This window comes from Siphateles boraxobius, unplaced genomic scaffold (assembly GCF_051911475.1).
Source record: "Siphateles boraxobius isolate OS27281-9 unplaced genomic scaffold, OSU_SipBor_1 76, whole genome shotgun sequence".
NCBI lineage: Eukaryota > Metazoa > Chordata > Actinopteri > Cypriniformes > Leuciscidae > Siphateles > Siphateles boraxobius.
The window spans coordinates 1,318,678-1,331,553 of record NW_027509204.1 but is presented as its reverse complement, the minus strand read 5'-3'; the positions used below and the strand labels follow the sequence as shown (position 1 = coordinate 1,331,553).

General features: G+C 39.2%; 1 protein-coding gene across 1 annotated transcript in view; it reads left to right on the top strand.

Moving 5' to 3' along the window:
* Positions 1-347: 347 nt before the first annotated feature.
* The window catches only part of LOC143724576 (opioid growth factor receptor-like), a 36,077-nt gene continuing 23,548 nt past the window's right edge, over positions 348-12,876 (top strand). Inside the window, exon 1 of the mRNA XM_077217740.1 lies at positions 348-701. Within this exon, the coding sequence (XP_077073855.1) occupies positions 597-701 (105 nt within the window). The 5' untranslated portion in view covers positions 348-596. The remainder of the gene's footprint in view (positions 702-12,876) is intronic.

Genomic DNA, 12,876 nt, shown 5'->3' with positions numbered 1-12,876 from the left:
GCACGCTTTCTGAATGTACACTGCAGAGAAATGACTTTAGGACCGAACGGAACAACTCATTTGCTCAGAATAGAGCTATGAGGCCATCTAGTGGCAAGAGTCATGAAATATCATGTTGTATTATATTTTTTCAACAAGAGGCCGGCAAAGACACACAATGTAAGATATTTTGAGCTGAAATAAAAGGTTTAGGCATGAAATTGTGAGTTATTTTGAATCTTGAAAGAATGTGAGGAATGTGTTTAAATTACTAAATTACTATTTATAAATAATTTATTGATCAAATCTATAAATTTAAAGGTAAATAATTTTTTTTTAAACAAGCCATAAGGTGAAGCTTGAGCTTGACACCCCTGTAATAATGATAACAACAACAACAACAACAACAACAGCAAAAGAAGGTCACTGTATAACACTCAGCATACAGGGCTTCTTCGACGAGCAGCGCGCGCGGGCGTGAGTGATGACGAGCGCAGTCAGTGAGCGAGCAGCGCGCGCGCGGACATCATCATCTGCACATCCAATGGAGCCGTGCGGACTCTCATCAAACCCCCGGGCTTTCATCACATGCATCATCACTCATATAACCTGTAGGGATGGACGACGATCTGGTGTGTGAATATGACTCCACCTGGGACACGGAGAGCGACGGGGACGAGCTGGAAAATACCGGCCGCAGCAAGAAAACGCGGCCCGCATTCGTATGTTGCTCTCCCCCTTCTCTCTCTCTCTCTCTCTCTCTCTCTCTCTCTCTCTCTCTCTCTCTCTCTCTCTCTCTCTCTCTCTCATCTGTGAACCACTGCACCGTGCCACTGTTTTATTCTATATTGTGCATTGGGCCAATCGGTTTTATTGGCGGTATGTTTCATCTGGTGTGTATCTGTGTGTGTCAGGCGCGCCGAAACCTCCACGCGCACCTTTTCCTCTGAAACGAGCACTAGCGGGAAGTGTCTAAATAAACCATTTTGACAGGTTATTTATTTGCAGTAGGTTTACATTTATTGTTTACGTGTGTTTTGTAGAATAGCATGTTAGCTAGTTATTTAACGTAAGCTCTGCTTACCGGAAGTACGTCACTCGTCGCCGATCTACACGTGATCTGCTGGGCCGCAGATGAAAACAAGTCGCGTGAAACAGCTTCAGTCCTTCAAAACCACACTTTTATCATAACAATGAGTAATAATGCTAAATATTGTAGGTTTTCAGACCGGACTGTATGCGACTATGCGTCTCAGTTTTTAATAGAAATGTACATCGTATACGGTCTAGGCTAAATTCATTATTGGTTAATTCATGGTATTTTAATCTTGTGCTCCTGCTTTTTAAAACGGTGAGATATATTTGACAAATTACCAATTGCAGTCTTGTGCTTCAGCGCATTCACAATCTACAACTCAACTTAAGAGCTTTGAGAATAAATAGCTCTATTGTTATAAAGGCATATTTTGCACATAAAACTAACTTGATCATGGGCCTGTTTCAGAAAGGAGGTTAAGTGAAAACTCTGAGTATGTTAACCCTGAAATGAGGCAAACTCTGGGTTTTACGTTTCAGAATGGGAGGTATGTCAAACCCTAGAGAGCAGAGTTAGTCAAGCCCGTTTCTGAAAGAGGGGTAACGTATACTCGCATGGTAACTTAATCTGTGAACCTAACCGGGTCAGGAGCAGGTTTTCTTATATAAACCTAGAGTTTATTTTTTAGTAAATGCATTTTGATTTAATAATCTTTAGATATTTTGACTGGAAACAACAAGACAAAAATGCTAAGTAAGAAAAGCATTTTTTGCAGTGCAGTACATTCATTAATTGCACATTTTTCTATATAACATCGGAGAGAGCACATTAGTAAAGCTGCTGTATCAGAGCAGGAAGGAAAGTGTGCCTCACTCTCACGCTCTTTCTGAGAGTTTGTGTGTTGTTTCCTCGACACAAACGCATGAGATCCATCAAAGAGGAGATTCAAAGGATTGCAGGACGGTGGTGGAGAAACCGGTTTAAATGAGGATAATCTGATAAATGACGTTCCTTTGATAACATCTAGCTGTGACCTCTGAAAGTAACATTATAATTAGATTTTCCTTTAAGATTTCCAATGTGTTTTGATGCATTGATGACACACATAATCCCATCATCTCACCTCCTGAAAAAATGAAACCGATTACTGTATGGAATGGAAGGATAGTCTGAGATATATGCCGTGACCTCCACAGCTGTTAAATACACACAAATTATCATGGTCATTTTGGTCATCTTTATTTCCTACAAATACAAAAGAAACAGTTATTCTTTTTCCTGTTGGATTTAAATATTCTTCCAGTACACATAACTATAGAATCAATTCTTAATGAACATGTGAACGCCATCAGCGTCTATCACAGGTTCACGTTTAAAGTCTGTTTAGAGAGAACGGTGTCGTCTTAGCGGCCCCTAATTTAATAACAAATGATCATTGAGACGGAAGTGAATCAATCAAAACTAACTTTAGCTGGAAAAAACATTTTTCAAGAGCCACTATAAAACCAAACCAACCTCTGTTACCTTAAATTATATGTTTTCTCTGTAAAGCTGCTTTGAAACAATCTACATTTTAAAAGCGCTATATAAATGAGGATGACTTGACTTGACAGTATTGTGTATCTCCTCTTCATCTATCAGTGGTTCTGCAGGTCCTCTGCCTTCTTGCTGTTGGCCCAGTAGAAGTCAACATGTTCATTTCATTAGCCTAATTAGGAAATGTAACAGGTTGGATTAGAGAACATTTAATTATGTGAAAAGAGCATTATACTATGTGAAAACAGCTGCTGCACATTAAAATAGACACTGAATTATATTTATTTAATATGTAAAATGTTTGTAAAGTCATGTAGCCTGCAGCCATAAATCTTTTATGCTTAAAGATTTAACTGATTGAATTATGAATTTATTGTTCATTTTTAGTTGCTTAGTTTTATTTATTTTATTTAATTTTTGCCTGTGGGATACCATGAAAATGAGTATTAGTTCAATAACTTACCTTTCTGGAAGTTTTCACCGGATAATATAACAGTGAATAAAAATTATACTTGTGTATTGACTCAGAACATGTGGACGTCTTTTTGTCAGGTGCTGTTGCCATGGTGATTCGTAATTTCGGAGCTCCTTTGATCATGGCTTTTCATAGTCGTGGGGCACGTGCTTAACTCAGAGTCAACCTACTCGGAGTTGATTGAACTAGCTCAATTCAGCTGTTCTGAAACCGAAAACTCAGAGTTTCCCATCTCAGGGTAGTCTCAGAGTTCAAGTTTTAACTCAGAGTTGGTTGAACCTCCTTATTGAAACAGGCCCCAGGTGTTGTGGAGGAATGTTTCTATGAGGGTGTATGTGAGACAGGACACATGTTAGACTATTCTCTGTGTCTCTACACTTTAGATTAGTCCCACATATCATATGGCCTTGAAACAGCCCTGAATATGAATGAATAGTTGCAGTAGAGTACGAGTCTATGTGTGCGATTCGCTGATGACGGACAGCTTTAAGTGGAGTAAGACACTGCAACAATGTTATTGTGTTAAAGACTTAAAGAAACACATCTCAAGTAGCAAAACAGTTCAAAGCGGTGATTTAAAAAAAAAAAAGCCTAAAAAAAGTTCAGCAATGTCCTGTACCTAATTCAAAAGAAAATGTTTCAATAGAAAAAAAATTATTATTACTTCACTTTTTGGTTCATACATTTTAAAACTGCTATGGCAGCTTCGGCCTCTCACTTTTTTTGTAACTAAATTCTCTAGAACTGAAAAAGTCAATAGAAAGCCAACACAAGCTTCTCAAAAATTAGTGTAGTGCTGTTGGTTGTGGACATAGTAGTCCAAAAAAACACGCTTCGAAAATTCACTGGACTCTTTTCCTTCAGCACACTATTTTCAGAGTATTACGAATACGAAACCAACGTATTGTTGGGTGTTTGCAATCTGTAAGTAAAAGATCCTAAATTTGCACAAACTGGAGCACGTCTGGGACTTCCCAGCATCACCCATTCTGACTTATTGACCTGCCCAACACAGATCATACATAATGATACGCATGCAAACACAGACACCATACGTAATGACACGCATGCAAACACAGAGATCATACGTAATGACACGCATGCAAACACAGACCATACGTAATGACACGCATGCAAACACAGAGATCATACGTAATGACACGCATGCAAACACAGAGATCATACGTAATGACACGCATGCAAACACAGAGATCATACGTAATGACACGCATGCAAACACAGAGATCATACGTAATGACACGCATGCAAACACAGAGATCATACGTAATGACACGCATGCAAACACAGAGATCATACGTAATGACACGCATGCAAACACAGAGATCATACGTAATGACACGCATGCAAACACAGAGATCATACGTAATGACATGCATTCAAACACAGAGATCATACGTAATGACACGCATGCAAACACAGACCATACGTAATGACACGCATGCAAACACAGAGATCATACGTAATGACACGCATGCAAACACAGAGATCATACATAATGACACGCATGCAAACACAGAGATCATACGTAATGACACGCATGCAAACACAGAGATCATACGTAATGACACGCATGCAAACACAGAGATCATACGTAATGACACGCATGCAAACACAGAGATCATACGTAATGACACGCATGCAAACACAGAGATCATACGTAATGACATGCATTCAAACACAGAGATCATACGTAATGACACGCATGCAAACACAGACCATACGTAATGACACGCATGCAAACACAGAGATCATACGTAATGACACGCATGCAAACACAGAGATCATACGTAATGACACGCATGCAAACCCAGAGATCATACATAATGACACGCATGCAAACACAGAGATCATACGTAATGACACGCATGCAAACACAGAGATCATACGTAATGACACGCATGCAAACACAGAGACCATACGTAATGACACGCATGCAAACACAGAAAACACAGAGATCATACCTAATGACACGCATGCAAACACAGACCATACGTAATGACAGGCATGCAAACACAGAGATCATACGTAATGACACGCATGCAAACACAGAGATCATACGTAATGACACGCATCCAAACACAGAGATCATACGTAATGACACGCATGCAAACACAGAGATCATACGTAATGACACGCATGCAAACACAGAGATCATACGTAATGACACGCATGCAAACACAGAGATCATACGTAATGACACGCATGCAAACACAGAGATCATACGTAATGACACGCATGCAAACACAGAGATCATACGTAATGACACGCATGCAAACACAGAGATCATACGTAATGACACGCATGCAAACACAGAGATCATACGTAATGACACGTATGCAAACACAGAGATCATACATAATGACACGCATGCAAACACAGACCATACGTAATGACACGCATGCAAACACAGAGATCATACGTAATGACACGCATGCAAACACAGATCATACGTAATGACACGCATGCAAACACAGATCATACGTAATGACACGCATGCAAACACAGAGATCATACGTAATGACACGCATGCAAACACAGACCATACGTAATGACACGCATGCAAACACAGAGATCATACGTAATGACACGCATGCAAACACAGATCATACGTAATGACACGCATGCAAACACAGATCATACGTAATGACACGCATGCAAACACAGAGATCATACGTAATGACACGCATGCAAACACAGAGATCATACGTAATGACACGCATGCAAACACAGAGATCATACGTAATGACACGCATGCAAACACAGAGATCATATGTAATGACACGCATGCAAACACAGAGATCATATGTAATGACACCCATGCAAACACAGAGATCATACATAATGACACGCATGCAAACACAGATCATACGTAATGACATGCATGCAAACACAGAGATCATACGTAATGACGCATACAAACACACGTAATGACGCAAACACAGAGATCATACGTAATGACACGCATTCAAACACCCAGATCATACGTAATGACACGCATGCAAACACAGATCATACGTAATGACACGCATGCAAACACAGAGATCATACGTAATGACATGCATGCAAACACAGAGATCATACGTAATGACATGCATGTAATGACATGCATGCAAACACAGAGATCATACGTAATGACATGCATGCAAACACAGAGATCATACGTAATGACGCATACAAACACACGTAATGACGCAAACACCGAGATCATACGTAATGGCACGCATGCAAACACAGAGATCATACGTAATGACATGCATGCAAACACAGAGATCATACGTAATGACGCATACAAACACACGTAATGACGCAAACACAGAGATCATACGTAATGACACGCATTCAAACACCGAGATCATACGTAATGACACGCATTCAAACACCGAGATCATACGTAATGACACGCATGCAAACACAGAGATCATACGTAATGACACGCATGCAAACACGCGTAATGTCACGCATGCAAACACAATCATACGTAATGACACGCATGCAAACACAGAGATCATACGTAATGACATGCATGCAAACACAGAGATCATATGTAATGACACGCATGCAAACACAGAGATCATACGTAATGACGCATGCAAACACACGTAATAACGCAAACACAGAGATCATACGTAATGACACGCATTCAAACACCGAGATCATACGTAATGACACGCATGCAAACACACGTAATGACACGCATGCAAACACAGAGATCATACGTAATGACGCATGCAAACACACGTAATGACGCAAACACAGAGATCATACGTAATGACACGCATTCAAACACCGAGATCATACGTAATGACACGCATGCAAACACACGTAATGACACGCATGCAAACACAGAGATCATACGTAATGACACGCATGCAAACACACGTAATGACACACATGCAAATACAGAGATCATACGTAATGACACGCATGCAAACACACGTAATGACACGCATGCAAACACAGAGATCATACGTAATGACACGCATGCAAACACACGTAATGACACGCATGCAAACACAGAGATCATACGTAATGACACGCATGCAAACACACGTAATGACACGCATGCAAACACAGAGATCATACCAGTGCTTTAAGTGGCCCAAAAGAGGTGCCGGTACTCTATTATTATTATTATTATTATTTTTTTATTTATTTTTTGCTGACTCCCCTCGGGTAACAACAACTATATTGAAGGGGTTTTATTTACAGCAGTCAACAGACGACCTTATAAAAAATAATTTAATTGTGGATTTGCTTGAGCTAGAAAGAGCTACTGAACATAAATAAAATGTGCAAAAGGGTATTTAAAACATTTTGAACAAAATGTACATAAAATAAATTATAAAACATAATAACATAATAACCATAGAACAGTAGAACATAAACATGAGTCTTGCTATGGTTCATTTCTTTTCCCCGTTTCACACACCCTCTCCGGACCACGTTGAGTTGACACCATGGTTGATGGACACTTATAATCGGATTTACGGCTCGATCGGACTAAAAAACCCTCATGTCAACACCCTAATCGATCCGATTGAGCTCGATCCGAATGACATTTCGATATGATTGAAAGGGTTGGTTTACGAGCTGTTTTTCCTGTTGAATAAAGTGTCATATTAATAAGTTTCCCGTCATTCTAAAATTCTCATTTTACTCGCGCGTATTTGAAGTGAAGCAGGACAACGTCCCACCAGTCCTTGTTGTGGATTCTCATCCACCACAGATGTCTGGTTTTGGCCGCGGGGAGAGGCATTTTTACTGCGTGATCAGCACGGCAAAACGGTTAATATGCTCTAAATTATGACCAGAGACGAATTAATATTACGTCTGCTGTTTAAAACAAATAAAGAACCAATAGAGGAGAATATTTATGCGCGAACAGCGGGAAACTCTGTATATTCGTGCAGTTTGAGCATGTCAAAAAATCAGATCCGATTTGAAACTTGTGACATATAAACGCGCACATCAACCCGATTACTTTATTTATCATTCATGTAAACACCTTGTTCGGATTCATCAATCGTTTTGATTTCATTCCGATTGTGTCCATGTAAACGTAGCAATTGACAAGGGCAAAAGCAACGCATGCTCTTTTCACTTGTAAAACTCAAGGGTGTATGGGTAATGTAGTCTCTGCTCTCGCTGGGACGAATATGGAAGCGTGCCGTGCATTGTGAAGGGCGCCCTGAAAAGCGGCAGGGCAGCCAAATGATTAAAACATATGTGCAAATGAGCGTACCGGTACGCTAAAAGCACGTTCTGGGCGCACGGAGAGGTGGCGGTCGCTCAAGAGCTATATTTGGAAGTGGCGGTACTGAGTACCGGCGCGTACCGGCCCACTTAAAGCACTGGATCATACGTAATGACACGCATGCAAACACAGGGATCATACGTAATGACACGCATGCAAACACAGAGATCATACGTAATGACATTGATGCAAACACAGAGATCATACCTAAAGACACTCATGAAAAAACAGAGATCATACGTAATGACACTCATGCAAACACAGAAAACACAGAGATCATACGTAATGACACTCATGCAAACACAGAAAATATAGAGATCATATGTAATGAGACTCATGCAAACACAGAAAACACAGAGATCATACGTATTGAGACTCATGCAAACACAGAAAATAGAGATCATACGTATTGAGACTCATGCAAACACAGAAAACACAGAGATCATACGTAATGAGACTCATGCAAACACAGAAAACACAGAGATCATACGTATTGAGACTCATGCAAACACAGAGATCATACGTATTGAGACTCATGCAAACACAGAAAACACAGAGATCATACGTAATGACACTCATGCAAACACAGAAAACACAGAGATCATACGTATTGAGACTCATGCAAACACAGAAAACACAGAGATCATACGTAATGACACTCATGCAAACACAGAAAACACAGATCATACGTAATGACACTCATGCAAACACAGAGATCATACGTAATGAGACTCATGCAAACACAGGAAACACAGAGATCATACGTAATGACACATGCAAACACAGAAAACACAGATCATACGTATTGAGACTCATGCAAACACAGAGATCATATGTAATGAGACTCATGCAAACACAGAAAACACAGAGAGCATACGTATTGAGACTCATGCAAACACAGAAAACACAGATCATACGTAATGACACTCATGCAAACACAGAAAACACAGAGATCATACGTAATGAGACTCATGCAAACACAGAAAACACAGAGATCATACGTAATGACACGCATGCAAACAGAAAACACAGAGATCATACGTATTGACACGCATGCAAACACAGAAAACACAGAGATCATACGTAATGACACTCATGCAAACACAGAAAACACAGAGATCATACGTAATGACACGCATACAAACACAGAAAACACAGAGATCATACGTAATGACACTCATGCAAACACAGAAAACACAGAGATCATACGTAATGACACTCATGCAAACACAGAAAACACACAGATCATACGTATTGAGACTCATGCAAACACAGAGATCATATGTATTGAGACTCATGCAAACACAGAGAGCATACGTATTGAGACTCATGCAAACACAGAAAACACAGATCATACGTAATGACACTCATGCAAACACAGAAAACACAGAGATCATACGTAATGACACTCATGCAAACACAGAAAACACAGAGATCATACGTATTGAGACTCATGCAAACACAGAAAACACAGAGATCATACGTAATGACACGCATGCAAACACAATACAGAGATCATAACTAATGAGACTCATGCAAACAGAAAACACAGAGATCATACGTAATGACATGCATGCAAACACAATACAGAGATCATACGTAATGAAACGCATGCAAACAGAAAACACAGAGATCACACGTAATGACACGCATGCAAACACAGAAAACACAGAGATCACACGTAATGACACGCATGCAAACACAGAAAACACAGAGATCATACGTAATGACACTCATGCAAACACAGAAAACACAGAGATCATACGTATTGAGACTCATGCAAACACAGAAAACACAGAGATCATACGTAATGACACTCATGCAAACACAGAAAACACAGAGATCATACGTAATGACACGCATGCAAACTGAAAACGCAGATATCATACGTATTGAGACTCATGCAAACACCGAAAACACAGAGATCATACATAATGACACGCATGCAAACACAATACAGAGATCATAACTAATGAGACTCATGCAAACAGAAAACACAGAGATCATACGTAATGACACCTATGCAAACACAATACAGAGATCATACGTAATGAAACGCATGCAAACAGAAAACACAGATCATACGTAATGACACGCATGCAAACACTGAAAACACAGAGATCATACGTATTGACACTCATGCAAACACAGAAAACAGAGATCATACGTAATGAGACTCATGCAAACAGAAAACACAGATCATACGTAATGACACTCATGCAAACACTGAAAACACAGAGATCATACGTAATGACACGCATGCAAACACAGAAAACACAGAGATCATACGTAATGACACGCATACAAACACAGAAAACACAGAGATCATGCGTATTGACACTCATGCAAACACAGAAAACACAGAGATCATACGTAATGACACGCATACAAACACAGAAAACACAGAGATCATACGTAATGACACTCATGCAAACACTGAAAACACAGAGATCATACGTAATGACACGCATGCAAACAGAAAACACAGAGATCATACGTATTGACACGCATGCAAACACAGAAAACACAGAGATCATACGTAATGACACTCATGCAAACACTGAAAACACAGAGATCATACGTAATGACACTCATGCAAACACAGAAAACACAGAGATCATACGTAATGACACGCATGCAAACAGAAAAAACAGAGATCATACGTATTGACACGCATGCAAACACAGAAAACACAGAGATCATACGTAATGACCCTCATGCAAACACAGAAAACACAGAGATCATACGTAATGAGACTCATGCAAACACAGAAAACACAGAGATCATACGTAATGACACTCATGCAAACAGAAAACACAGAGATCATACGTAATGACACTCATGCAAACACAGAAAACACAGAGATCATACGTAATGAGACTCATGCAAACACAGAAAACACAGAGATCATACGTAATGAGACTCATGCAAACAGAAAACACAGAGATCATACTTAATGACACGCATGCAAACACAGAAAACACAGAGATCATACTTAATGAGACTCATGCAAACACAGAAAACACAGAGATCATACGTAATGACACTCATGCAAACACAGAAAACAGAGATCATACGTAATGACACTCATGCAAACACAGAAAACACAGAGATCATACGTAATGACACTCATGCAAACACAGAAAACACAGAGATCATATGTAATGAGACTCATGCAAACACAGAAAAAACAGAGATTAGGCTTGGGCGGTATCCAAATTTTGATACCGTCAAACCTCCTCCCTATTTTACCGGGGTATACGGTATTACCGTGACTAATTAAAAATTATGACATAAGGCTCAGACAGCGTCACCAAACTGTTGGCTTGTGTCTACACCGTTCAGAAACTGAATACCAGATCGGGCATAAAAAACACACACAAAAAAATCAAGGCCAACCCGTGCACGTTGTGTCTGATCCCTGTTGACGGCATTAAATGTAATATGAGCCGTAGCCCTATTTAGACTCGACTATTTTTAATACGTGGGCCGTTATAATATGGTGGCGCCAAATAATTGTTTAACCCAGGTGCTCAGGGGGTGGTAGATATAAATACTATTTATAAATGAGCAAAAATGGGACAATTAATAATATTTAATTATTTTAATTATGACAATTGTATTCATTTTATTAATTCATTTAAATTAAATTAACAAGCAACAAGCCAGAAGTGCATTTGTAAATCCGGTGACACGCGTCCATTGATTTTTATTAATACAACTTTTCTGTCAGTGCTGCAAAGATTAAGTTGACGATCGCCATCTCCTAGTGGACGCGCATATATAGAGAGAAATGCAAATCATGGATTACATAATCAGAAGGTATAGGCTAGCCTTTTTCTTTTCGTTTTGAATTGTTTCGTTTAAAGAAATTGACGATAGATATCTCCGTAGTGAACGCGCGTATAGAGAGAAATGCACATCCTGGATTAATCCGAGAGTATGCTGCCTATATTTCTTTTCCTTTTGAATTGTTTCGTTTAAAGAAATTGACGATAGATATCTCCGTAGTGAACGCGCGTATAGAGAGAAATGCACATCATGGATTAATCAGAGAGTGCTGCCTATATTTCTTTTCCTTTTGAATTGTTTCGTTTAAAGAAATTGACGAATCGCCATCTCCATATTGAACGATAGAGAGAAATGCAAATCATGGATTAAATAATCAGAGAGTAGGCTAGCCGATTTCTTTTCGTTTGGAATAGTTTCGTTTAATTTGATGATCGCCATTTCCGTATAGAACGCGCATAGAGAGAAATGCACATCATGGATTAAATAATCAGCGAGTGGCCTATTTCTTTTCATTTTGAATTGTTTCGTTTAATGAAATGTCAAGCTTTATTTAGATATCTTTCATGTCTGTGAGACATACACTGAGTTTCGGTTAATTTATGATGAGATTTCAATGCAAGTGACCGCGGCGCGCCAGCGCACGATCATGTCATGATTATGTTGTCTGCTATATTTGATTCTTATTTATTATTGGTTGATAAAAAAAAATTATTAAAATTAGGATACAATTTATACAAAACGAAATTCACTTTAAAGAAAGGCCTTTTACAAAATGAAACTTAA